Source organism: Astatotilapia calliptera, chromosome 20, assembly GCF_964374335.1.
Source record: "Astatotilapia calliptera chromosome 20, fAstCal68.1, whole genome shotgun sequence".
NCBI classification, from domain to species: Eukaryota; Metazoa; Chordata; class Actinopteri; order Cichliformes; family Cichlidae; genus Astatotilapia; species Astatotilapia calliptera.
In genome coordinates, this window is record NC_137441.1 from 13,356,552 (window position 1) to 13,384,484 (window position 27,933).

General features: G+C 42.7%; 3 protein-coding genes across 3 annotated transcripts in view; 2 read left to right on the forward strand and 1 right to left on the reverse strand.

Moving 5' to 3' along the window:
- Positions 1-4,331, forward strand: part of ift122 (intraflagellar transport 122 homolog (Chlamydomonas)) — a 27,280-nt gene extending 22,949 nt beyond the window's left edge. Inside the window, exons 23-29 of the mRNA XM_080294492.1 lie at positions 898-998; positions 2,063-2,228; positions 2,310-2,427; positions 2,527-2,655; positions 3,234-3,310; positions 3,426-3,590; positions 3,728-4,331. Of these exons, the coding sequence (XP_080150618.1) occupies positions 898-998; positions 2,063-2,228; positions 2,310-2,427; positions 2,527-2,655; positions 3,234-3,310; positions 3,426-3,590; positions 3,728-3,814 (843 nt within the window). The 3' untranslated portion in view covers positions 3,815-4,331. The remainder of the gene's footprint in view (positions 1-897; positions 999-2,062; positions 2,229-2,309; positions 2,428-2,526; positions 2,656-3,233; positions 3,311-3,425; positions 3,591-3,727) is intronic.
- Positions 4,332-4,481: 150 nt separating this feature from the next.
- On the forward strand, positions 4,482-10,473 carry exorh (extra-ocular rhodopsin). The gene is made up of 5 exons (XM_080294510.1): positions 4,482-5,389; positions 5,640-5,808; positions 5,987-6,152; positions 7,778-8,017; positions 9,111-10,473. Exons 1-5 carry the CDS (start codon positions 5,029-5,031, stop codon positions 9,228-9,230), a joined length of 1,056 nt encoding a protein of 351 aa, XP_080150636.1. The 5' UTR covers positions 4,482-5,028; the 3' UTR covers positions 9,231-10,473.
- The window catches only part of plxnd1 (plexin D1), a 72,093-nt gene continuing 54,293 nt past the window's right edge, over positions 10,134-27,933 (reverse strand). Inside the window, exons 22-36 of the mRNA XM_080294491.1 lie at positions 26,356-26,468; positions 24,737-24,841; positions 23,561-23,691; positions 22,112-22,310; positions 21,865-22,011; positions 21,604-21,760; positions 21,144-21,247; positions 17,722-17,785; positions 16,421-16,455; positions 15,682-15,786; positions 15,354-15,517; positions 15,114-15,261; positions 12,394-12,534; positions 12,197-12,271; positions 10,134-11,160 (exon numbers count right to left, since the gene is read on the reverse strand). Coding sequence (XP_080150617.1) covers positions 11,044-11,160; positions 12,197-12,271; positions 12,394-12,534; positions 15,114-15,261; positions 15,354-15,517; positions 15,682-15,786; positions 16,421-16,455; positions 17,722-17,785; positions 21,144-21,247; positions 21,604-21,760; positions 21,865-22,011; positions 22,112-22,310; positions 23,561-23,691; positions 24,737-24,841; positions 26,356-26,468 — 1,805 coding nt within the window. The 3' untranslated portion in view covers positions 10,134-11,043. The remainder of the gene's footprint in view (positions 11,161-12,196; positions 12,272-12,393; positions 12,535-15,113; positions 15,262-15,353; positions 15,518-15,681; positions 15,787-16,420; positions 16,456-17,721; positions 17,786-21,143; positions 21,248-21,603; positions 21,761-21,864; positions 22,012-22,111; positions 22,311-23,560; positions 23,692-24,736; positions 24,842-26,355; positions 26,469-27,933) is intronic.

Here is a 27,933-nt window from a genome sequence, read left to right on the forward strand (position 1 = left end):
AACTGTGAATCGGTGTTTAAGTAACAAGGACGACTTTTTTTTTTTTTTAGCTGTCAGATTGTGCGTACTTGGAAACAATACCTACTATGTAGTTAGGTAGTTTAGGTACAAAGTTCCTTCTGCATTTTCTCTCTTTTCTAACAGTCCACTGTGATTTCTGCGTACTTTTGAATCAACTTTTATACTCAAATTCATCCAGACTGCTGTGTATTTGACAAAATTAGGTCTGGCTCTGCAAGATTATGTCAATTCAAGAGAGTCACGGTTTAAAGAGAAATTAAAATATTCATAGAGGGTGTTGGGCAGGGGACAAAAGAGAGAATTAAAGGCATTCAGGTTGCAGTTTATTGAAGGGAAATATCAGCTTGAAGGAACCTCCATTATTAGATTCTTGAAACCTCCCTGACCTCTATTACCATCAGTCCTCTTTTCCGAGCTTGCAGCTCTAACTTACTTTCAAACAAGCAGTTCTGGCTTATGAGCCCTGTATGGGTGACCTGGCCTGTGTCAGCATTCTCAGTTTGTTGTTTCAGCTTTTTGCTCTGCTATGGTCACACCCCTGCAACAGAGAGGCATCGCTGTGATCCAGGCCAGAGCAGGAAGCCTCTATATCTCATTTTAACTCTCCCAGACAGGCACTATAGATTTGAACTATCAACTATAGGGATAAAGGGCTGTTAGTGATTTTGTTTTTTTTTAAGAAAATGCATCTTTTCCTTCAGGGTACTTTGAGCAGGAATGAGGCACTTTGAGTGGTTAGGCTGCTTTTAGATCAGGTTAAAAGATGACGGGAAAAAAAGTTGGAAATGGAGCTTTTAAAACTTTCATCTGAGATTTCTAACACTTTGTGACCCCTTAAACTTACATGTGTATATTTTTAACTGTCTTTATCTGTAGGATGAGCCCTTCAGTTCTCACATGCCAGACACGCTCTTCAACATCTGCAGATTCCTCCTGAACAACCTCACAAAGGACATACCACCAGGCATCTCTAAAGTGTATCCTAACATTTCAGAAAATGGACTTAACGTAGTGTTAGATCTCAGCAAATATTTAGAAAATGGAGCATTATGGGGGCCTCTTAATGTGGAAAACTCTCTGTGACAGATAGATACCATTCTAAAATCACGACTGGCAGAGGCAGTGATAGAGCGGTGGAAAATAGATAGACGTAGGGAGAAATCAGGAGAGTTGGCGCCACTCCGAAAACCAAAGTGCTGCTGAGAGAAAGAAAAGGGGTGTTGATGGGGAGGAGGAGCCGATGCCAGCAAGAAACACATTTTCTGTTATCTAAACAAGTGCTTTGATTGCTGAACTTTGTGCAAAAGTATGCATACCAAAACACACTGAACAATACATTTTAATTTGAACAAATACACACATACACGGTCGCGTACACCCACAGCCACATGGGCAAATCTATGTAGGCACACATCGGACTCTGGAATGAGGAAGGAAAGCGCAGCCTTGGAAGAGGAAATCAGGCCGAACAGCTGCAATCCTCTGTGGCCAAGCTGAAATGTTCCAAAAACTTTGAACTTGGATTTATAGTCTCAGCAAATTGCATTCAACTTGGTTCAACACTTAAAACACTGCACGCACACACACAAAATTGCACTTAAACAGCTCCACAATAGGACGTGCACTGATCAAGAGTCACAAAACTGGGTGTGTAGGAGGAGAATCGAGAGCGGCTGGGTAGAGGGGCAAGAACAGAAACGATGTTGAGTTTTAGGTGATGGAGAAGTGCCTTTGTAGTGCTGTTGCAGCTGCAACTCATTGACCTCTGGTTGCCACTCTCAGAGCTCCTCTAGTAACAATATGTTTCTGTATAAATACAAATAAGCAACTTGTCCTCAATTAAAACACAAAAAAACCCTACAAACAAACTAATTTATTACTTTCTGGGCATGCAGTCAGTGTTGCTGGCTTAGCGCAGCTGATGTTCTGCTAATGTAACACAAGTATAAATACGCCCACAATATTTGGAATAAGATATCTACAAAGCAGTAATTCTGTGCCAAATCTTCCCCAGGTTTATTTTTCCTTGACCTGATTATAGAAACACTTTATATGCGCTGGCCAAGCAGAGCCGACAGCTTGGTGCATATAAGCTTGCAAGGTACGCATACGAGAAGCTGCAGGAGCTGCACATTCCCTCACGCTTCCAAGAGTCTATAGAGCTGGGCTGCCTCACCATTCGTTCCAAACCTTTCCACGACAAAGAGGTGTGTGTGTATGTGATGTTTTTGAAATTTTAGAGCTGTGACCTTTATCATATTTGTTAAACACACCTGTGTTTGCTGCAGGATCTGATTGAGGGCATGATGTGCTACCGCTGCTCCACCAACAACCCCCTGTTGAACAACCAGGGGAGTGTGTGCATTAACTGCAGGCAGCCTTTCATCTACTGCGCCTCGTCATATGGTCACTGACACTCATACACACCGTGCGCAGTATATGCCACCAAGGAATCTGCTTGTTTTATTAGAGTTTTTTTTAAATGTCGCATGTGATTTTGTACAGATGTGCTGCCGCTGGTCCAGTTCTACCTGGAGGAAGACATCTCTGATGAGGATGCTCTGTCTCTTATTGATCTAGAAGTTCCTCACACAGATCAGAGGGCTGCACGATGGCAGGATATAGATAATGGTGGTATCCTTTGATCATCAGTTATATGTTGATATATAGACAAACAAGGGTTATTAATGTGTTATAAAAGAACTACTGAGCCTTTACTGTGCCGCAAGTCTGTGTTCATGCTGTAACACAGTGCACATCTCCTCAAAATGAAGCACGTGGCTCTCCTCTGCCTTGTGACAGTTCTAAGAAGCTGTTTAGTCTGCGCTGGCCTTGATTCTGTACTTGTGGGTAAGCTGTCAGAACTAAGTCATCTTAGCTCTCGAGCTAATAGGGTTACTGAGGCTCTCCTGTCTCATCTTAATGACACTAACCCTCTGAGAGCCGTAGCCACAGCCCTAGTGCAGGGATTAACCTGCATTAGCCAGCAGACCCTCAAGGGCACTGAGGTATGCTGTGTTCTTCCAGAGCCGTGAAGTGACTGACAGCCACAGCTAATTTTGAACACTTTGCCTCTTAGAAAAGTCTCTCGGGGATAATTTTGTAAGGGGTTTTCCTGCTCTGCAAACATAATTACTGAAGACACATGCGACACAAAATGTGTGAAATGTGTGCATCGCCTTGGTTATATGTTCTCAAATAAACACAATAAGATCTCCAATCTTTGAGGATGGATGAGGGTTTGGACGATGAAGAGGAAGATCCATTTACAGCCAAAATGAGCTTTGAGGTAATAAGAAAAAGGACAAAATAGATGAGGTGATTAATATTCTGCCAAATGGGCAAGCCAGCTGGACAGGGTGAAAGGACGGAGTTTATAATGGTTCATTTTTGTGTATAAACAGCAGGGGGGCTCAAACTTTGTCCCAGTCAAGGTGAGTCGTCCTGTGCTGCGCGCCATGAGCAGGAGGGACGTGCTGATCAAACGCTGGCCCAGGCCGCTCAAATGGGAATACTTCCGCTCCCTGCTGCCTGAAGTCAGCATTACCATGTGTCCTACCTGCTTCAAGGTACGGCGTTTATAATGCATTCAGCTAGCAGAACCCAGTGTTAACCACCTGGTGTCCTCTTTGACGAACAAAGTTTTTGAATTATTTCTTTATTTTCCTGTCAAGTTGCTCACACTCTCGTGCTGTGTTTATTGCAGATGTTTCACAGTGAAGATTATGAGCTTCTGGTGCTTCAGCATAACTGCTGCCCATACTGTCGGAGGCCCATCGACGAACCAAACTGACGGTGAACTGAAAGTGGAGCACCTAATTTATACATTTTTGTCTTCTGATTAAATTTTCTTTAAAACTGTGCGGTACGTTTGGCGGGTGTACATTATAGGAGCAGCTCTTTGTTATCCAAGGTTGAACGGCTGAAGTAATACCTAGAGTGTTTGTGTGTCGGTCATTACAGAGTGTAAGAAAAGTGCACCATCAGCCAATAAAGCCTGGATTATTAGGATCAGATTACCCCGGGCCAGTCAGTGATTACATCATTCACTCTGTAAATGTACAGTGTAAACATATAAATAGAAAACTTTTTTTTTTGGATATAATACAAAACGTGTTTGTTGTGTAGAGAATTTTCCTACTCACAACAATGAGATAATATTCTACCATCAAGTCTACAGCTTTATGCACTACAGCTGCACTGTATGTTTGATAACAATACAAGATCATCTGTTATTAAGTCACAAGAATTTGATTTTTATATGCTTGCAAATATCCTTTGAATAAATTGTATATTGGCAATTTGTAAAACTGCGAGTTTTCTTAATCCTTCAAAGACAATAACTGCCCCTCTTGATTTGTGTTTGTGTCTCCCAGATTCTAATTGCAGTTCACTCAAGGCTATGAGTTGAGCTCTGCATTATGCATTGGTTAGGGATTAGGCTTTTACAGATGCAAATAAGTTGGACCGCTCAAGAAATTTCATTTATAGTTGGTCTACTCTGCACGGTTCAGATCACAGACAGTTAGTTTCCTTCCCTTTCCCTCCTACTCTCTCATCTCATTCTGATGCAGCACTGATGCGCATGACAGTAATGATGGGGTTTGGATAACCATGGCTGTTACCTCTCACCTTGAAATTGCTTAACATACTGCATATCTATTTCTGGAGTTTTCTCCATTGTGTGTGTATCTGTGTGTGCGTCTGTGAGAGAGAGAGGGACTCTCACATTGTGTGTCTTAATTCCATCTTCCCTAACACTTCACTCTTTGCAAGTCCCTAATCCGACCAGCCTGTTTAAAAGGTGCCGCACCTCCTCAGGGGGCTGCAGAGAACACCTTACTTCTACAAGAGCCGTTCCACCGTCCATCCTTTCTCCCTCATTTCCACTTCAACTACACCAAAAGACTCCCTCATAGTAGTTTATTCTAAAAAGAGAGAGAGGCACAGATTGTTTCATCCACTTTTAAGGTCTTAGAAGAAGAAAAGGCATCAACACCCGCAGCCATGAATGGCACAGAAGGACCCAACTTCTATGTACCCATGTCTAACAAGACTGGGGTGGTGCGCAGCCCATTTGAGTACCCTCAGTACTACCTGGCTGAGCCCTGGAAGTACTCTCTTCTTGCAGCGTACATGCTGTTCCTCATCATTTCTTCCTTCCCCATTAACTTTCTCACCCTCTACGTCACTGTCAAGCACAAAAAGCTGAGGACCCCGCTGAACTACGTTCTGCTCAACCTGGCGGTGGCCGACCTCTTTATGGTAGTTGGGGGCTTCACGGTCACGCTCTACACGGCCCTGCATGGATATTTCGTCTTAGGTGTCAGCGGCTGCAATATTGAAGGATTCTTTGCCACATTAGGAGGTAAGAGTCAGAATTGTGTAAACTGTGTTTTCTGTGTGGATTTAGAACAAAACAAGTCACACTTTAAATTTGCTATAGTTTTTGGGTCACTCTCATAGGTTTGAATGTATTAAGTCGTTCATTTTTATAGGGAATTAGTTTGTCTAATTACTTAAACTTGAATCTAATATACTGCTTTTATTATTTCATGTTTAATGTCAGTAGAGATACTGTACTTAAACTTACATACATGCTTTCTTTCATGTTTTAGGAGAGATTGCTCTCTGGTCTCTGGTGGTTTTGGCTATTGAGCGCTATATTGTGGTCTGTAAGCCGATGACCAACTTCCGCTTTGGAGAAAAACATGCCGTGGCTGGCCTGGGTTTCACATGGGTCATGGCCCTGACCTGTGCTGCTCCCCCTCTCTTTGGATGGTCCCGGTACAGTTAGTTTCTGTGTCTACACTCTGTTTGATTAATATTCTGAGGACCATTTTCCCAGTAAAGCAGTTTTATAGTTATGTTTTTAAAACCTGCAAACTAGTGTAACTCACACATGTGGCACAAATACTGTGTAATGGTGCTGGCCGAAGTCTTTGAGTTATTGTGTGTTGTGCAGGTATATCCCAGAGGGAATGCAGTGTTCCTGTGGGATTGACTACTACACTCCCAAGCCTGAGATCAACAACACCTCGTTCGTCATCTATATGTTTGTCCTCCACTTCTGTATCCCCCTGTTCATCATCTTCTTCTGCTACACTAGCCTCCTCTGCACTGTGCGAGCGGTAGGAATGCCACTGCCAAAGCAATATTAATAGCAAAGACTTGATATATTGTTTAGCCCTGTAGAAAAATTCCACTTTATTATGTTTTTTTGATTATTTTTTTTTCACCTTGCTCCCTTTCACAAGGGGTACTGCACATCACAGAGTCTCTGGAGATGTAAGGGATTTAGGGGCTCAAGGACACTTCAGGAGGGCAGATCCCTGCCAACATGGCAGCTTACACCCAGGTCCTCTGGCTAAAGGGCAGTCTGCCTGCTCACTGTGTCGTCCTGATGCCTTTATTAATAATAGAATAAGAGCATTTATAATGTATAAGTGATTATACACAATTATAATGCAGATTTTCATTTAAATTGGCTATAATCAGCATTCTTTAGTACATCTGTCAAATGGTAGTTTAAACATGTGGAAACAGATTAAAATAGGTTGCTTATAACCTACAGAGAATTTTTGTTATCTGAATCTGCAGCTCCTCCCAGCTTTGGGGAGATTTAGAGGGAGTTTCAGGGAGACTGTTTTTGGCTGCGTGACCCAGCTTTAATGATCTGGTACACTTACTGCTCTCATAGCTTCTCGTGTGTGTTTTTTGACAAGGATACACCAACTGCAAAACACTAGGCCAATGTTTAATATAATGCTTTGGCTGACATCTTATACCAAGTCTAGATTATGATAATTTATTACACTGATTGGCCTACTGCAGTCAACACAATGTCAACTTTGTGTCAATATATCAACGTTTTTAGCAAAAGACCCAAAACCCAGCATCACCTCCCACACACTACAAATACACTTTATTTGTTATTAGCTGCTAAACAAAAAGGAGAACCAAGCATCTAAAGGGGAAGATATGTATAGTTAGTGTAGTGAGAGACAGTCTCTCCTAAAATCTAATCATTCAACATTCGTGTGAAATATGAGCATCTTTACATATGTTAAATTACATTAGCCTGATGTGAGCCTGAGGTAAGTTTTCATGCCTAAAATAAGTCACTGTTTGTATTTTTGAAACTATCTTACAGCAGACAAAGTTAAAGATACATTTAAAACCATTACGATTTCTCTATTGAAACCTACAGCTTAAGCATGTGCTGCTTGTAGCTAGTTCAGACCAAGAACAGACCTAACAGTACAAAAACAATAAATAAAATGCATTACAATGCTAATGCCTAGCTAACTCTTAACCTCCACACTAGCTATGCCAAAAAGTCTTGTTCTGAATAACGTATTCAACCTTTGCTGCCCCCATGTGGACAAAGAAATTAGTGCACGTTCACAAGTGACAGGCATGAATTCTCATCTGTTTTTGGAGAGAGTACGTGTCTCATGTCAGTGAGAGATCGGTAGAGCTAAGACAAAACTTGAAGTTATTATCTCAAAATTTGAATATTTGAAATAATGCTGCAAAATTCTGACTGGCAGGAAAAAAGAAATTACTTCAGTGGTGGAAACGAGCTTCCATAGGATAATGCGTTTGTTTTTTCCACAACATAAAAAACATAACTAAATAAACAGTGTTAGTCATCTCGGTGGTCTAATCAGTTTTGTTCAGCAGTCGTGATGGGCTCAAGCCTTTTGTTTACATTCGGATTAGAGGTTTAAGTTAACCTGAATCTGTCTGTCAGGCTGCAGCTCAGCAGCAGGAGTCTGAAACCACCCAGAGGGCAGAGAAAGAAGTGACTCGCATGGTCATTGTCATGGTGATCTCCTTTTTGGTATGCTGGGTGCCCTATGCCAGCGTGGCTTGGTACATCTTTGCCAATCAGGGAACTGAGTTTGGGCCAGTATTCATGACTGCTCCCGCCTTCTTCGCCAAGAGTGCCGCTCTGTACAACCCAGTCATCTACATCCTGCTAAACAGACAGGTATGACGTACAAGAGTATTTTCACGAACGCATTTTCACTTTGACACAGTTTTTGCAGGAAATTGTGTGGGCTTCATGTGTCTGACAGCTGTGGTTACTTTTCAGAGAAGCGCTTTACATAGTAAATTTTAGCTTATATAGTAACAAATTTCCTGTTCCCAGCAGTTGGGGTTGTGTGTTTTTTTTCCAGATGTGTGTGATTCTACCAGATTTGCCCATTTTCAAATGATTTGGTTTAATTGTCTAGTAGTGTTTCCATTTCTTTATCCTTCATTTCATTGCTCACTTCAGGTTAACAAATCGTTAACTTGGAAACTACAGGGGTACACTAATGTAATCTCTACTTTGACTAGTAGACTAAATCTAAATTTAAGAACATTTCTCTAATTCACACGGGCGATCGTGGCTCAAGAGTTGGCAGTTCGTCTTGTAATCGGAAGGTTGCCGGTTCGAGCCCCGGCTCGGATAGTCTCGGTCGCTGTGTCCTTGGGCAAGACACTTCGCGCCCCAGGGCAGCTGTGGCTACAATGTAGCTTGCCATCACCAGTGTGTGAATATGGGTGGATGACTGAATGTGTAAAGCGCTTTGGGGTCCTTAGGGGCTATGTAAAGCGCAATACAAATACAGGCCATTTCAATAGTTAGTTCGTTTTTTCTAATTAACTATGTCCCAAACAAAAAAAAATAAAGTCAAATAAAAAAAAATTCAAATCAGCAGATAATGACCTGTAATTGTCTTTTCTTTCATTTTTAACCTTTATTTCATAATTTAAGCCATAAGTGCTGTGTTTATAGGTTTTTTTGATTTAAGCAGTTCTGTCATATAAAGGCTGAGATGTATTGTCTCCGTGTTGTTGCACAAATTGCACTTTTTTTTTCTTTTGAATCCTCAATGATTAAATTTGTAGTTACACTTAAATTTAAATTATTTACACTTAAACAGTTTGCAGGTGTCTTTTTATAGGCAATAGTTTTTCTGATCTGGCTCACTAAAAATCAAATTGAGCTGTATGTGGCCTCGCGACGTAAAATGAGTTTGACAACCCGTGAAGGCGTCATAACTCTGATTGTGATTTGTTTTTGTGACCTCCAGTTCAGAAACTGCATGATCACCACGGTGTGCTGTGGAAAGAACCCATTTGGAGAAGATGAGGCCGCCGTCTCCAAAACTCAGACTTCATCCGTCTCTTCAAGCCAGGTGGCCCCCGCTTGACCTGTGCTCCCTTTCTCACCCTCTTCTGTCCCATCTGTGCCTGCCTCAGATGGGGACCCACCACCGCCAAGCAGCACTACCTTCAATCAGCCAATCCTCTTGACTTACCTCTCCTTTTGTCTTCTCTGCAGTGTCGCCACTGCACCTTCAAGTGGGACTGACACATTTAAAAACCAGCATGTGTGTTTTTAATCCATTTAATTATAGAGGGTTCAGCTGGTCTCACAGATTTTAACCTGGCATCCAAAGGGGTGACCACTTGGTGGTCATCCAACTGAGCACCATATGAGCTCTCTACTTTCCAAAAACACACAAACTGGGTAAAAATCCAACTGTAAGTAATTATCACAGCTAATTATGTATCCAAAAACGTGCTTTAAACAGTCAATTATATGAGTGGAATTACTCTGTTTAGATAATCAGATGAGTTTTTAAGCTCTACTCTTGTCTCTCTAACTCTATTCTAGTTGCCGTGTCGATCAAGCTGAGAAGGTTAGCTTCTTGGTATTGTCTGAGATGATTAGTGTAAAGAAATATGGACCTCCTGCAAGAGTCTGTACATGTGTGAGTTGGATGTTTATGTATGCGAATGTCAGAATGCTAGTGTGTGAATTAAGGTGAAACAGGAATATTACTGTAATGGCTCGGATTTGTGGCAGTTGTTCTGTGTCCTGCAATAAAAACAAAGCTAAATGTCTGCACGATCCCCCCTGCCCCTTACTCGTTTTCTTCATGAGAACATTTACAAGGATTTCTGAGAAGTTCCAGATGCTAGCTTGTGGGCTTTTAGGTGGCAGGCCAAATCATAATGGTTTTCAAATGTTAAAATTCACTGTGGCGCTGTAATGCATTTAGAAGTGAACCACTCTGAGAATTAGTATAATAAATGCCATTACTAGACACTTTAAAATCCTAAATACTGTAATTTATTTCACAAACTCTGACAAGTCATTTGGCATCACAAATACAGTCTCTCCTCTGATTATATTGAGCTCACTTTTTTTTTTCTTAAATGTAAATTTCCCTCTTTTAAATTTGATCAGAATCCAACATGATTACCATTCATTGACAAGCACACAGATCAACACTTATATACTGATGCAGCTCTTCCCAGTGAACTACATTACATTTGATTTCATAAATTTCAGTCATTTATATTCGTCGCCCCACTCCTCCGCAACCCGTCATCAACCTGCGAAGCACATTGGGACATATTGTTGAAAGCACCAATGAAAGTCCAACGCCCATCTTCACCAATCACACCTGAGAACGTTGCAGGCTTTAGGAGATGAGAGGAGTTTATCATGGTCCTACTAATCCTGATGAACAGGCCACTTGAAAGCATTATAACACATCTATAAATATTGCTATGGACATTATATTACAGTACAGTGCATCATTGGCTTGTTCCCTTCAGAAAAGGGTTCAGTGCGTTAAGGTTGCCACCAGGGCGAACTGTAGGTCCCAGTAACTGTAAAGACATCCCAAAACCCCCATCTCTGAGCTCCCACACATTCCCTCTAAAGCTTAGTAGAGTCCAGTCGGAACTGCGTCTGTTTCATGGATTAATATTTGGGAAAATTTCTTGGCATCCCCACAAGAAAGGAGGGATACTTTGCAAATGTATGATGCTTAACAGGCAGGTTTGAATCCTTTGCTCTGCCGCTTTCCATCCTGGTAACAGTTTGCTTGAAGAATAATAACACTTAAGACGGATAACTCCTGTGACCGACATTCCCAAGTAACCACGTAAGTGGGAGAAAGGCAGTTGGCAGCAGGAGGAAGAGATTGTGAGCAGAAGATATTGGCAGGTTCAGGCTTCACTGCAGCACTCATAGATGTTGTCCTCCACAAGGGCAATGACCTGCTCAAACTTGTGGTGCAGCTGAGTGCGACGTGCAGTGGGGTTCGACTCCAGAGCGTTCACCACCTGACCGAGGGAGATAGAAAAGAAACACACAACAAAGGAGACTTTCAGTGGCTGTCGAGCATTCATGCATCTATCTTTCTGGAGAGATTTAGAGAACCAGCCAGACATAGAAAGTCGAACAAGTGAAAGGGAGAGGCAGCAGAGGAACAAGTGAAGTACTTCAGCCTCTTCTGCTGCCTTCATGCATGCCTCCACACCACAAAAGCATTCGCTCTTCACATATTTACAAAACCCACATCTGCTCTGTTTTTCATGCCCAATAGTTGTCACCGTGTCAGTGGGATTTATGGGCTCTTAGCGGCAGTGTGCTACCAGGCAGAGCGAACTGAGCTGGGGCGACAGAATAGGCAATCAGGGGCCATTCAAAGAGCTCCCTGAATCAGAGTCTAAGCCCATGGCCCACGTCAGTACAGTAGCTTGACAGAGGAAAGCAGCTAAACGGTATTATCATGAGGGTGCTCCATTAAAGCACAGTCACCACTGACTAAGCCTCTCTAGAGAATAGTCACAGCAGCGAGGAAACATGGGGGAGTACAGCAGGGGCTTGAACAGGGCTAGTTCAACGCGACGCATGAGATACGAAGCGGCACCTTAACAGTCATTAAGCAGATGGGGTTGTGATTAAAGAGAAGGTAAACAGCACGCTGTTTGCCTAAAGTGAAAGGTATCCGTGGGCTGGAAACAAAGGATTGGACAGACTGAATAGCGGCTGCTGCTAAGAAGATATTCCACACGGAGTATTTTCCCCGCTTAAAACATAACACCAGGAAAAAAACAACAAAATACTGCAGGTTTTCAACTAAGGCATTACGCAACAGGTTGTGAAGGTGTCTACAGTATGTGACATCTGTCAGCGTGGCTGCGATCTTCCCTACTGATGCGTCACGCTCCGATATCCATCTGTGAAACTTAATACAGCAAGTGGGCTCAACTGAGATGTTTCATCTGCCAAATAGGGGCTGTTGTTTCAACAATAAAACATCTAATCCAAATATGAGATCACAAACACAGAAAAAGCACTGTGAATATCTCTTACCTGGTTTCTGTATCTCTTGGCATATTTGTAGATTTCTGTCAAGGCCAGGTTGGTGTTGAATTCATTTCTGTATTTCTGCCGGAGCGATATCAACATGTTTGATTACATTTAAAAAAAAATAAGAACGGGCCTGTGATTGCAGGCTTTTGTGAAACTAACTGACTCACACACAGAAACTTTTGGAATCTTTCACTTACTCGTGACTCCTCAGCCAGGTGAGCATTCATCTCCTGCTCGCTGAGGGGTGGCATGTCTTGTATCTGCTGGTAATAGCATTGCACTCTCTTCTTATACTCTGGGATCTCCTTGGCATACAGCAGCTTGTTGGTAGGCGAGTCCTGGAAACAAATGGCAGCTTTTAGCCAGAGTACTCAGACATTAAGAACACCTTGCAAATCCAGAGTTGTGAAATAAAAATGGAACAGCTTTGACCTTAAGGCTATGTGGCCATTTTAGCCTGCTTTAGATTTCCAGACTACTACATTTGTCTTTCTTAGTCTCACTACGTTTACTCAAAGTTATGGTTACTATATACTCTGAAATCTGTATCATTATACATTTCACCTTTCAACTGTGCTGCTCTCATGCTAATCTAGCAGTAATAAAGCTTTGACAAGAGCCGAACAAAGACAATGTGCTCACTCACAGTCTGCCCTTATTATTTTATGGGTAAACGCCTGCTATTTCCTGCTGATCCATTTTTTCGAGTCTGCTTTCCCCTGCTGTCAAATTCCCTACATTTAAGTTGTGATATTGCAATTCTTGGCCAATGAGGTTTCTGCTCAAGCCCGTCATTTTCTGGCTGCTCGGCTTTAAATACCATTTCAATCCAGTGTTTCTGACTTTTCGTACCTCCTGCTGTGCAACCCACCTCCCCCTCATCCATGGAGACAGAAGTGAAACTTTATATCAACCACCCGCTGGGCCCTACTGCATCACCGTCAGCATCTGAACTCTGGGATCTTGATGTGGGCCTACGCATAATTACGATGCTTCTCATTGATGAATGAGTCACAAAAAATGTAACCTCTGTTAAAACCTGATTAAAAATTTTTTTATATGCTTCAGTGTTTATTTGCAATAAAACACTCTAAGGACACTTCGTCCAGTCAGTGCTTATGGGCAGGCCAAGGATTGTCTCACATCATGCCCCTCACTCCATTCCCCTACATTTGAGTAAAAGAGCTTCCTCCTCTTGGAATAAAATGAACACTTCTCCCACTTTGCCCTAATGGCGGTTTAATTAAACTGGATGTTATTTGTTGATGAGCCTATCTACACCAGTCTAAAGTGAAACAATGGAGGGAGGGAACCGTTTCCTTTGCGCACAGAAGGAGACTCAAACAGTTATAGCCAGGGAAGAAACAAACCAGTCTAAACAACTCTCTCCACAGTCACTTTAGGCTCTCACACTGGTGTTTATTCAAGCAGGAAGAGAAGTAGTGAGGCTAAAAGGCTGTGGGCATGTTCAGGTTTCAGTTGTGGCTGTTGTTGTGAGCGAGTCTGTGTTGCGTGTGTGTTACTGTGAGAGAGAGAACGGGACAGGGAGAAAGTAGGGCAGGGAAAAAGACGGGGTTAAAAGTGACGGACAGCCACAGCTTTCAGCATCAGTGAAGGTGCTTACAACACACCTTGGCATTTCTATGTGTCATGAGCTATTTGTGTCACCTATTGCATGTTTGTGTGGTTTAATGTGCTGAGGGACTGGATGGCTCCGGCTACAGTTGCTCCTTCTGATAGTGAACCCTCTCTCTTCCTGTCCACAAGGTCACTTCCTGCTGCTCGCCCATCTGCCTGGTAACCCCCTGTGACCCTATGGCCCTCTATGTCCTGCATCTCGCCAGATAAGAGGGTTTCTGTGGAAACAGCGAGCCATGCTTAGTCTCCTACCCCTCCCTCACCCCTGCTGGCTCCTGCTAATCCAGACCCTACACTCTCTATTCCTGAGGCACATTCACAAACAGGCGACCGTGCATAGAGGTGTGTCAGGCCACCGTCCTTAACCTACAGGAGAAAATGTGGCCATATCCTTGAACCTGGCGATTCCACAGACAGATGTGACACAATAATGAGACACCATGGAAAAATCTGTCATATCGGGAGGTTTTGTGTTCGTTTCGACATCTATAGGTACACATCTGCCCGCAAGTACATGTGAATATTGGCGCTGTGGATGCGCTCGCTTTTTGGCTCGGACCTGAAGTGTATAAATCAGACTGTTTCTCTGTGAAAGAGGAGCATTATTTGATGAGTCCTCGGCTCCCTCCAGGGAGGAAGCCAGTCAGAGAGAGACAGGAAGCAGAGCGTGCTCAGGGTCACGGTGTCTGAAGGATGAGACGGATTTGTGAGCAGTGAGGACATTGACATGCAAGCACACATATACAGACAGACAGATAGACGAATGCACACACACGCGCGCGCACACATTGGCGCACAGCACAAAAAGAGATCCCTGGTGCTCATGACCTTGGATCAGCCGACTGGGCTGAAATAACATGAGGAAAGGAGGTAGATGGGGCTGACAGTCTGAAGGCTTTGGGATGAAGGTTCACAGTGGGACCTGAGGTTTGTGTGTGTTAGTTAAATACAGTAGATACATAGAGCTGATGGACAGATAAATACAGTATGATAAATCAGAGGTTTTCAAGGAAGGCAGAGGAAGCCCAGGGGGGGATCTATTTCCATATATGAATTTAAACACACACAGAGAACATCACAAATAATGTCACTAAATATACTTAGATAGAAGACTTTTATCACTTTCTCTGAGAATTGTGTTTTGTAGGGATTTTTTTTTCCAGCTTTAAACTTTTCCACTGGTATTCATATGGGTTTGTATGCTGGAAACAGGAACTGCAAAAAGCAGCTTTGAAAACAAGAAAGAGACGTTGACAGAGAGAGATGGTGACAGACTCACTTTGCCTAGTTGCAGGTCAGAAATGGAGCAGGCATCGATGAAGGCCTGGGCGATGACAGATAGACATGCGTCCATGTGATCTGTCTTATCAATGTCAAACACAAACTGAGGATTCTTCAGGATGTTTACCCAGAACCGCAGCGGTAAACTGCACAGACAGAGAGCGAGATAAGCTGTTAAAAGCACTTGCACAAAGAGGCTGACCAAAGAGGATTTTAATCGGACCGTTTAGTTGCCTACCTGTTGGTCTTCCAAATGTGCAGGGTGTCTGGGTCTGTGATGCCCCGTTTGTCAGCCTGTTCCTCCAGGAAGTCAAAAAAGTATTTAACAGCCAGAGGAGGGCGGTCTGGAGGGATGCTGAGGATGGCCTGAAAGAGGTCATCCAAGAACTTCTGAAGAGTTCCCTGTGGAGGAAGAGATAAAATGCGGCTCACACATATGCAGACACATGGTTTCATGCGACGAAGGAATTTCTGTGTGGCTTCTGAAATAAATACAGGTAATAAAATATGGAACAGAGAGATGACTTGTGTTTTGTTTTGGCTTTTGGTCTCTTGACTATAGTTACCTTTGTAGACAGCAGGCGTGTCAGGTAGATTTCAGGCAGGACTTTCTTGCGATGACTCTGCCTGTGTGACCTCTTGTTCTCCATTAGCTCATCGTGAGGTAGCACCTATGAAAAAAAAACCAGTAAAAAAAAACATTAACTGCACATAGATCAAAGCAGTGAACCCCAACATGAGTAGCTGAATGAATGCACCACTGTCTTTGCTGTACAAAATGCCAGAGGGGAATTTTCTGGTTCTTGCATTAGACACATGATCCGCATAAGGGTATTTTGAAGCTCTAAATAATTTACAGAAATAGGGAAGTGATGGGATTTGGGAAATTCTCATGGTTTTCCTCCAGTTGCCGTGCACAGCATCATGTCTGGGACTTGCTCATACAAGTCTACATGGGGGTAGCGGAAAGAAAGAAGCAGTCAAATTCCACCTACTTGTGTCAAAAAATGACTACTGAACTGTCCTGCAAAACTAACTATTCACCCGGCAAATTGTATCCAAGGAACTCATTATTCTAAAGTCAAAGGGCCCATATCTTGGCTGACGTTTATAAAAGAGCTTAAGCGGCATTAGTGCTGTCATGTCCTCTCAGCAGCTTTCCTTTTCACCTCTATTCACCCCCATTCTCTCTGTCATCAGGCCTGCTCTGGGCTGAGTAACACTGGCACGCAGAGGAAAAGCTCGGGTAATAAACTTAGACATAGCTCACAGAAACATTCTGATTGCCTATGAGGAGATACTCACCAAGTGTACATACTTCTCAGTATCCAGATCTTTAACTGAGGAGAGAGAAACAGAAAATAAATAACATACAGTAAGAAACAATGTGCAATCAGCAAGGTGGAGACCTGACAGAATAAAGAGGATACGGTAACACAGGGGAGTTTGACAGATAGGAGGAAGAAAAAAAAAAAACCCGGGAAGATTGACAGGGCTGCAAGAGAGATAGAGTGCATGCAAAAGGAGAAAGTGATTAAGGTGGACTGTGGGCCAGTCGAGGACGGGAGCTGTCTGAGAGAATGAAAGAGAAAGATTACGAGTGAAAGGAGAGAGAAAGGAGAGAGATTAGGGGAGACAGACACACAGAGTCTGTGATTGGTTCTGGAGCCGGTGTAATGAGATGGTAATGCTCGGCCAACGCTGAGAAAAAAGCATTAAACCTTTCTGTTTATATATAGATCTAAACACGCTCGTACACAAGCATGTGTACACAGATATGAGTACAAGGACACATGTAGAAGAGTGTTCAAACACGAGTACAGGCACAAAGACAAATGCAGTAAATTACTGTACACACCCCGGCAAAGACAAAAGAGAGGCATTTGTGCGGATACACACACACAAACACCCTCATAGTAAGTGTGGTCTCATTACAGACTTCATAGCTAGAGATGCTCCTGCCCAGCGGGCCTCAGTCCAGACCCTCAACACTGATCACAGGCAGGCAGGACAGTGTTTTCTATTAGCCAGGGAGCACTACACGCTCATAACACCCCATTGATGCTTTGAAGCGGGAGCCAGGTTTGGTCCACATAAGCCTATTTTTGGCCCATTATGAATGAGAACAGAGGCTTTGATGGACACAGCCTGAGCAGAACTAAGCTCTGGTCTGGTACTGATTATGTAAGGTAGACCTTAGACAATGAAAGGACAAGCCATTAAAGGCTGTATGTAAACTCATCTGTCAACAGCCATAGCAGTCATTTTGTTCTGGGCTGAGATTGGACAATGGGCAAACTTGTGTCACATTTTCCCCCCAAGGTGACTCACGCTAATGGAATACATCTATAATGTGGAAAAAGCGGCTCTGAATGAAGTTGTAGAATTAGTACGTGTTATGATTTATTAGGTGCAAGTGTGTTTAGATGTGTGCTTTTGGGGACACGAAGGTGTGGGGTTTCACGCGTGTTTACATTAGTGTGTCATGTTCTCGTGATCAGCTACTGTAAGCATGTTCTCTGATGGAGTGGGTGGTTGTATTTATGCAAGTGTGGGCGAGTGTGTGACAAAGAGACAGCGAGTGGGTTTGTTTGAAGGTGGCGTACCTCTCCCCAGGGTGTTCTCTTTCTTGTCTTGCATGCTCATGGCCAGCGATGCCCCCTCTGGGATCTGTGAAGAGGGAGAAGGTGAGAAGAAGGAGGGAGGGAGGAAAGTAGAGGAGAAAGGGCACGGGGTCAGGGGTGAGCGGGGGTGCACCAGAACAGCGTCATTAAGCACGCCCTCGAGGGAGTGTCCCGCTGAGGGCTTTGCATGTGCGTGTGTGTTGGTCTCGCGTGCATCTCGAGAGGTGGCGAGTTTGCGGGAGCCTGGCAGGGCTCATTAAAGTCAGCCCACGGTGAAATGGATTGAACAGCCTCGCCGATGAACCCAGACTGTTAGTACATGCTGAAGCTCACTGCTTTCACAGCTCTGTCCCCATGGCTCAGCTAAGACTAAACAGAGCACTTAACAAGTACAGGTAACAGGTCAAAGGGCGAGAGTCACCGAACTTTTGTTTACTTATGCACAAATGGACATGGACATAAGCAAACATACACACGGCAAGACATTGTTAATGGGAGAAAAGTGCATGACATTTTACTTTTTTCTTATTTTTTATTTTTTTATAAAGGCAGTTTGAAGCTGTAAGTAGCATTGCTGACAGGATGCAAGATTCTTCCCTTTAGCACTTATTAAATTCTTATATGAAAAGCAACGATTGGCTAATTCTCTGCAAACACTGTAATTAAAAATGTTTGTGTCCTTTAATAAATGAAAATGAAATAAGTACATTTTAATAATGCTGTACAAAACAAGCTTCTATTTAATTTCCTGTCCTATAGTAAAGCAGTAAATGAGAAACTGTATACATATTAGTGTATTAGTACACAGTATACATTATCAGTTACTCACGCAATGCCTGTCATTACTTTTACTGGTTTATTTAACAAGGACATTAATAATGCACATGAATAAACACTGGTGCAAATGTGCCAGAGTGAGCAAAGAGACTTTTTTTGTGTGTCTGAGATGTTTTCGATAACAGTTTACTAACTTTTGAAAAAAAATAATTTGCAATTTAAAAAGTGGCACACAACTTTTTCAATAACTTTCACAGCAATCATTTACATAGCACTCTGCCAGGCGTCAAATCCAGATAATAGATTCAAACTTTTGTTAGCAGTGAATTACTACAACATAAGCCATTTAAGTCCCCATTAAATCAAACATGTGCTTTATTATTGTTATTTCAGTTTGAATGGTTGACCTCCAGTTTAAAATGATTTATGCAGCAGGTCTTTTCACCTTTATCTGTGGAAGAAGAAAAGTTTCTTAAATTGCAGTTTAACACTAGGGCAGGGGTGGGCAATTAGTTCTCCGAAGGGCCCACATGAGAAACTGGGACTGTTGTGGAGGGCTGCAACAGTAAGATGAACTCATTTCTGCTCATTATTAATTTTACTTTATATAAGCTTATTGGTTTGGCCCTCAACAACAACGAGTTTCTAATGTGGATCCTTGGGAAAATGAATTGTCCACGCCTGTGTAGGAAATAGGAGTTGGAAGAAACTCCAACCGATCTATCTTCTTCCACTTATCCAGCTGAAGGTTACGACAGGCTGGAGCCTTTCCCACCCTGGACAGGTCGCCAGTCTGTCACAGGGCCTACACATAGAGACAGGCAACCATTCACGCTACACCTACAACCAATTTAGAATGATCAATCACCAATTAACCTGACCTTACTAACTGCATGTCTTTGGACTGTGGGAGGAAGCCGGAGTACCTGGAGAGAGCCAACCGGGACTCAGGAGAACACGTTAACGCCACACAGATGGTGCATTCAAACCCACCACATCACCGTGCTGCCTTCAACTCCAATCCATTTACACTAAATTATGACTCTAGAGCTGAAACCAGCAACTCTTGTTTTTCAATTTAAAGTTTTAAATGATTTAAAACTAAAACAGCTTAAAAGCTTTTACTAAGCATTTACTAGATGGATGTGTCGAGGAAAAGGTTTTTAGGTAGGCCTGCTCCATTAGAGTATTATGCCAAGTTATTGTAGTTTTGTATTTTTTGAGTTTATGTATTTAACTCAGTTTAGTTTGTAGAGTTGATTTTCTTGTTTCAGTTTTATATTTGTTTGAAAATGCTTCACTTAAGTTTTTATTAGTTTGAGTGTTAATTGTAGTCTTTTTAAATTATTATTGAATGAAGGACACACATCAGAGGCATAATTAGGAAAATCAGTACAGACATTATGATAAAAACAGAAAAAAACTCCTTTAAAGCAGTTAACTCGTCATTTTGTAGACACCCAGAATTTCTATAAGCACATCAATCAAAGCCTCATCCGGCAAATTGTAAAAACTTTTGACAAAACTAACAAATACTAAAACTATTTCTTCTATTATTTTTTTTATTTCAATTTAGTTAAAGCTAAAGTTCACAAAACAGTTTCAGCTAGTTTGATATTTTTTTCAAATGTCTAGTTTTTATGAAAATTTTACTTCACGTTTATTTTCAGCTTTTAGTTTAGTTTCGGTTAACTTCAATAAGGTTGATCCTATGTTGAAATCGCAAAGAGGAGAGCATGGGAGGTTACTGTATTTGTTAGATCTGTGTGTGAAATCAACACGAGCCAGCGTTTAAACCCACTTAATGCAGTGACTCACGAGGACTCCATAATTCAAACAATTAGAGCGCAGCAGCATCAGGCTTCGCTGAATGACATTTAAGTTTGAACTTTCAGAGGAACCTAAAACACTTATCTCTTCTGACGTGGTTAAATAATAAAAACACTTTTAAGCATAACCCGGCCCTCGAAATGTTGTAAAAATCACGCACTGTTAGTTAACAACTTCTAATTTGAAATAAATTATACTGTTACAGATATCGTATACTGAATTGAGCCATCAACGGTGTGCTAATGCCGCAGTAAACGATTTGTGCAGTCACAAAGAGAAACATGGTGCAGCAGCGAACTCCAGCACAAACAGAAACACCTACAAAAAACGAGAAAAAAAACCCGCCACAGAAACATCTCCCCACCCGGTGACAGCCAGTGACACCTTTTACACGGGATGCTTTTCAGTATGCTGATTTGTCTCCCAGTTAGGATGACGGAGAGAGAGATGCAAGGTAAGACGGAGCCGATCCTGCCAAATGATAAATCCTTGATTCTGCAGCATCAGTCTAACAGACATCAATTCGGGCACCAGATGTGGAGGTGTGGCAATACTTGTCATACTTCCAGAAGCCTACTCTTTCCTTGAAGTGCATTTAAGAGATATATGATGGAGGAGGAATGATTTCCGGGTCAAGGGAAGGACCGAGGACGCAAGAAAGCACAGGCAGGCATAATGAAAAGCACCGCATGCTCCAGTTCACACTCTCAGCATCCCTGCTGTTGATGTTGCAACATGCAGGATATACAAATTCACCAAGGCAACACCCACCACAATGGTCTCTCACAAGCACACACCTGGTAATGGAAGACTGTGTTGAGTTTCTTTCGGCCGTCCTCCATCACTGAGGAGTTGTCTAGATCCTGCAAAAGCTTACTGTTGCTGCCTGAGTCAAACCACTCTGGAGGAAAGAAAAAAGGAGAGACAGCAGCAGCGTTAGACAATTTCCTTCTAAATTTGGAAAAGAATATGCAAGACGGACCGCAGCCGTGCTCTAACTCTCTGTGTCACGACCTGTGGAAATATTCTCGGGCCATTAATCAAATCAGCACTGCAGGGTCCACAGCTTTTGAAAGCAATAACTCTTTGTGATTATGACTGTACACTCTCCTCAATGCATTCTGTCATTTATTACATTGCAGCCTCAGGTTAGTTGAGCTTCATGAGAGGAATTGACCTTTTGCAAAGGAGATTACTATATCTTGGAGGGCTGGGTAGGGGAGAGGATGAAAATAATCAGAGAAAATGTGCTCTTACCCAGGTCGACATCCTCGGCCCGAGGCCACTGGGAGAATGGGAGGTTTTTATAAAAGGCTTCAATGATTTTTTCCTTAACTTGGCAGATCGTGTCTGTGTTCATGACCCTGACAGATAGGGAGTCCATGCCACAGCCCTGGAAGGACACGTTGATGTTCTGCAAAAAAACAAAAACAAAAGCATGGGACGATTTGTAAAAATATGAGTTTGGATCGTCAGCATGACATTGTCAGCATGGCCTAATTAAATGAGAAGTCAGACCTGTGGCTTGGCCTCAATATTCTCACGTAGCAGCCACTCCTCATTGAGGGTGTAGCGGGCTTTTCCTGTGATGGCGTCAATTGAGCCCTTGTTGATCTGCTGCTTGATTGCACACAGCAGCAGGAAAAAAGGCTCACCCACTGTTTCCTAAAGAATTTGCGAAAATCAAAGCTGCGGTAATTCCTTTTAATCAAACTTGTGTGAGTCATTAATTACTCTGCTGAGCATGCTTCTTTCCCATCCTCACCTTGAGGTAGCTATACATGCAGATGGACATCCAGTTGGTTAGCATTTTCTCCACTACGGACTCAGTCCGGCGAAGCATTAGTTTGGGGTTTTTGGAAGCCGACGCATCAATCAGGTCCACCAGCAGATCTTTCATGATACTGGTGTAGTACTCCAGCTTGCCATGGAGGGCGATGGTGAGCAAGGACGCCAGACTGCATCTGAAGGGTGAGAAAACAGATTAGCGGCTGAGACAGATGAGCAAAAACAGACTTTGGCAAACATGCCCTGTCAGTGTGCGGTCAGTGGAGATTTAAAAATAGCTACATTAAAAGAAGAACAACAATATTTGGTCCTCCCTTCAGCACCTGTGACAGCAGAGCCAAATAAAGGTTTGATCTAATGCAGGGAGTGTCTGAGTCAGTACCAGGGGTGCAGGGGATTTCCCTAACAAAGCCCCTCTAATCCATCACAAAGAGGCTACATCACTCAGTAAGTGCTGATGTTGTGCTGGGAAAAGGATGTGGTCTTGCCGCTGGAATTTCTCTCTGATTCACAATGACAGCCCAGTTTTAGGACATCAGGAAAAAACAAAACAAGTAACACTGATATATGTCCGTATATTTACAAAGCTGGAGCAAAAGGTTTTCCACAAGCTATATGCAACAGATAGAGAGAAAAACCTACAGCCTTAACCATGGTCTTGTGTCCTGTGAAAAACTCACTATACATTTGTTTTTAGACCACAGCTTCAGTTTTAATGTTAAGACTGATTTTACACTGAATGTTAAATTGGTAAGTCAGAACTTATTTAATAAGTTAAGAAAACGGATGGATGGAAAAAAGGAAGGACTGGTAAACTTTGATCTATTAAATGGATTAAACTTTAATATAAGCTCATTGCAGGCACAAGCGTAATGAAGCCAATACAAAGTGCCAAAAACTAGAGTTCAATGGCCACTTAAGGCTGGCTGCAGAAATGAGTCAATCTCAATACAGTACTATTTTAAAATGCCCATGTTTACACAAGAAAGAAGAGCATATGTAAAGTCTGGCACAAAAAACATTTTGGTCTTAGTATGTAATTATTAGGCTGTTATAACTTAAGCATCATTAGAGACTGTTATTTTCTGGTATCTACTATCTACTATTTGTGGTGTTGTCCCTTTTAGGAGGCATAACGTGGAATACTACGTGGCTAAAAATGATGTGTCAGGATAAAAGTATTTAATTTTTATGCTACTTTCCACTTATTAAGTTGTATCTGTGTCTGTGCAGCGCACTCATACATGGAACCTGCTTATTAATCAGCCTTGTTCACCATTCTTCACTTCAGTTGTTTGCGGTGTGGTCTTTCACTTTATCTTATTCAGTATGGCTCTCTGAGAAAAAAATGTTTCCTACCCGTCTACTTGACAGCAGTTTTTCTGTGTGTCGTACAAATGAATGTAGCTGTAAGAGAAGCAGTTACCTGTCCCGCACAGCAAAGTCTTTCTGCTGCTCCAGGGCATGGACGAACGTGATCAGGAAGTGTTTGTTGTTGAGGAGAGTGGAGAACAGAGTGATGCCCTCTTCTATGTTAGGCCTTGTTGTGTTGGTGGCCTGATGACAGAGGGGAGATTAAACAGTTATGTCTCTACATGACTTCACCTTAACTGGATTACACACCTGCTGCGTCCCCCCTAATCTACTTCACCTCCTCTCATCTTGAGTGACCCATCCACCGAACACTTCATCTTTCTATCACATCTCCTCCCCGTGTACCTTCAGGCACCTCCCACTCTGGTTTCCTCCACACTATCTGCACGTCCTGCTCCAGTCTCTTACTGCGTGTGATAGTCTCTAAATGTGCCGAGTCGACTTAATGAGTATGGCCTATCTATGAGTGCGTCTAAAGCAGCCGTGTGATGAAGTCTTCCCTCTGGACTGCAGCCATATGGTGTGGTTTGCAGCCTGACAGAAGGAGAACAGGGGTGTCCATTAAGATAAATGCCCGCCTATGAGATTTATTTGCTGTGACCTGGAAAACACTTCCTGGGAAGACAATGTGGATCCAAGGCACTTCATCACTGTTAGACAGGCTCCCCCGGCTGCCGACCCAAAACTAGCACTGCAGTCTTTACTTTCTCTCGTTGTAATGTGCGCATGCATGTGCTTTCACTTTCACCACACATTCTCACAAAGGTGTGTGAAAATGCACGCCCCCCTCTTTTACTCTCTTTATAAGTCTTGCTCTCGTCCATCCTTACACACACACACACACCTACACACACACACCACCCACTAGAGATCTATTTCATTATAAAGCATACTGTGAATTTGTCCAAGTGCCTGTAGGAAGTGTGTCTACAGCCTGCTATCAACTTAGCGGGAAGCGCGTTCATTAACAAGCTAACATTTGTGTCCTTTGAAACACCTGAATGACATGCATACATAATGCAGGTTCACACAGACAGTACAGTGGCATAATCCAGACACAAACTTCACAACCACAGGAAGGAAGGGAAAGAAAAATCACAATACGCACAACAACCTTACCACGAAACCTTAATAAGCTTCAGCGTGACCCAGTTGAAAAACAAGAAAGTGAAAAAGCACTTTGGCAGGAGAAAGCCTAACCTAACAACCTAATGGCTTAACCCCTCACCTGCCAATCCTGCAGCAGCGGGTGGGTCTCTGGTAAAGCTCGAGGCCCCAGAGCATCATTCTCGTAGACAGGTTGGACCAGACTTTTCTCGTAATCTGAGCACATCTGAAACACACAATCACACACAGAAAACTGTCATAAAAAGTCTGCTGTAGTCATAAACACCGGAAGATAAACAGGGGAAACAAAAAGAACTGGCTTTTATGTGCTGGCAGTAAGTTTTGAAATCTGGAGGCAAGGGACAGAAATTCTTGAAAAGGTCCCGAATGACCATGAAAAGGAAACATGACACCGTGACACAAAACGTCATGATCCTTAATGGCTTTGGAGACAAAGTGGTCGAGAGCTAAGAGGCAGCCTTTCAACACAGTCTGTCATTTCAGGACAGCCACGTCTGGCTGGCACTCTAACTGTGTCTAAGTCTGTGTCTAACACTGTTTTGTGTGTGTGCGCGTGTGTAATCTCAGACAACCAGAAGCTCTCATGGAAAAACAAGAGCACAAAGGCTCATTTGCTGTCTTAGCAGACAAATATGACAGAACCCAGACTATGATACATGGACCTAATCAAGCTAATGTCACAGACTGGTTTGCTGACCTCCACAGCGACAGCCCTGAGCTTCAGATTTTGGTTGTGGCCATCTCGTTTATTCAAAGCCGGATGTGACGCAAAGGGTTGAGTCTGACTGAGGATGCACACCCGTATGGTAGAAACTTGTATCTGCTTTTTTTTTCCTGAAATGTCACCATAATTTACGGAATTAACATTATGCTGAGTTGCCTTGAAACTAGCGACTGATTATAAATCAAGGGAGAAGTAGGTCATTAAAAAAACCTACTGCACAATCTGGCCTCTTTTTGCAACCATACATTTGCTGGTATATACAAAAAAATCCAGCTTTATGAGTCTTTGCATCGGCTTCACTTTTCAGACCTGGAGGCTATGGCCAGCTTTTTTATACAGTCTGTGGGAGAAACGATACTGCAGTAGCAACACTGGAATTTATGTTTCCCTCCATGTAGCTTTTCAACACTCTCCTCCTCTCTTTTCCTTCCCAATAAAAAAACAAAAACCAAAAAAAACCAAAAACACAAAACAGCATCCACTGTCCACTTAAACCGACATGGCTGTCATTGCGCAAGATCATTTGTACTTGCAAAACAGCGTGGGTGTGTGAGTGGAGAAAAAAAGAAAACGATGTGTCTTTTGAGAGATCGGGGAGAAAGTTTCCATGTCACAGTGCCCGCCATTGTTCTGTCTCCTTGAAAGTCCATGCCTGTGGTTGGAAGACAAAGCCTGCTGAGCTGTGCCCGTCTGCACTGGTGGAAAAACACCCACCCACAGATAGACCCACTTCGGGGTGGATTGCACATCAGAAAAATGCTTACCTATAGAGAACATATTAACTGTCCTGCAGGGTGCCAGACTGAGCTACACCTCACTGGATTTCTGCTCTATGTTTAAAAGTTCCAAGGTGAATTTTTACCCTGCATATTACAAGCAATGACAAATGGGAAATGGGACATGCAGGGCAGAAATATTAAAACCCCAGTGAGAAAAATGGTATTGTCAATGTGCCAGTCGAAATCAGATAACAGGGAATAAATAGGGTTTCTCACCTTGGGGAAGAAGGTGCGTGTGACAAACTGTTTGTACTCCAAAAAGGGGATGCCCTGGCTGCGATTCAGTTCCTTGGTCAGGTCTGTCATGTCGGTCTGGAGTTCTGCAAAGCCTGAGGGCGCAAAAAAGAAAAAAATCCCCCCAAAACAAAACAAATGAGATTGAATCATGGGTACTGTTTGTACACCGTGGTTTCTTCCTGTTTCTGGCTCCTTGAGCTTCATTTGTTGCTAAGTAAAGTAAGCAAGAAATCTGTTTTCAGACTAATCCAGTAACCATCAATTTTCCCATCCTGCTGGAAGACTGGTTGATTTCACAGGAAGCTATTTTAAATCAAACACAGAATTATATCATTTAATTTCCTCCATCTAGTATCATCTTCTGGTTAAATACCAAATCCTAATCCTCTGATCTTTTTCCCCTCTCATCCTTTCTCCCTGCCAAACTGTGCAGCCCGTCACGACACGCAGGCAAATATTTACCAAACGACAATCAGAGCAGCCAAATCCAGTCTGAGGCTTTTATCCAAAACATGTGTACAGATCGAGGTTTACATGCAGTAACAGCATCAGCGTGTCCAGATGCTGACTCGAATCTGCATGGCAATGTTGTAGCCACTTTATTGGCTAGCATGTACCAGCAGAGGATAATGTTCACATGTAATGACACGCCAGAGATCTCTTTATAGAAAAGTGCATCCTGTTGCAGGATGAGAGACGTATTTGGGTTACAATGGCTGTTTCTTCAGACTGTGTTTGTGCAGAAAGAAGAGAATACTAGACCAGAGGGATTTAAAACATATTTCATTACACCGCCAGGTTATTTATCCTCCTGCTCGCTAAAGCTTCGTCTGAATCAGTTCACACTGTCAGCTCCAGATTATAAGCAGCAGGCCTGAATACCAAACCTCCCCTCTGCCTCACTCTTCAGACAAATATCATGACACTCCCATTTGTGTAACCTGGAATATGTCAATTACCCATCTTCTTTAACCCTCTCCCCCTTTCGCCTGCTTTTATCACATCTTCTCAGCAAAAGTATCCAGTGCTTTGTTCACACTCACCCTGAACTCTGCCACAAATTTATCTGTGTCCTCTGACAAAATAACCTCTCCTCGCCTCCTCTCCCTCCCACGCTTCTGCTTCTCCTCAAGCTTGCGGCCCTCACTCCCGCTCCTATCGCTTCCTCCCTCCATTTTTCTTTCTCTATCCGTCCCCCCTATCTCCACACAATAAATCTGGGTGCTCAGATGCGGAGTGGCCTTCATACTGCTTTGGTCTAATGCCCTAGACACGCACACGCACACACACAGACACAAAACCAAACACAAACTCAAAGGTCTCGTTCCTATAGGGCAGAGGGAGCAGAGGCGATGTGGTCACTCAGTGTGTCTGTCTGTGACTGATCATTTGGCAGAGACTATCTTTTATGAGTCACGCTTACTAGGCACAGATCTGTCCACTGTTGTTTCTTTCTCGCACTTCAGACTAGAAAACCTCAAAAACAAATATACTTTTCTGCTCGCATGCGCACACAAACACAGATATACACAAACAAGTAAACACAAACAAGTGTGG

Bases quoted from the DNA above. Each gene is read 5' to 3' on its own strand.
- exorh (XM_080294510.1), top strand. From the start codon at position 5,029: ATGAATGGCACAGAAGGACCCAACTTCTATGTACCCATGTCTAACAAG. The intron at 5,809-5,986 runs GTACAGTTAGTT...TGTGTTGTGCAG, and splicing joins CCTCTCTTTGGATGGTCCCG to GTATATCCCAGAGGGAATGC. The intron at 6,153-7,777 runs GTAGGAATGCCA...TCTGTCTGTCAG, and splicing joins TCCTCTGCACTGTGCGAGCG to GCTGCAGCTCAGCAGCAGGA.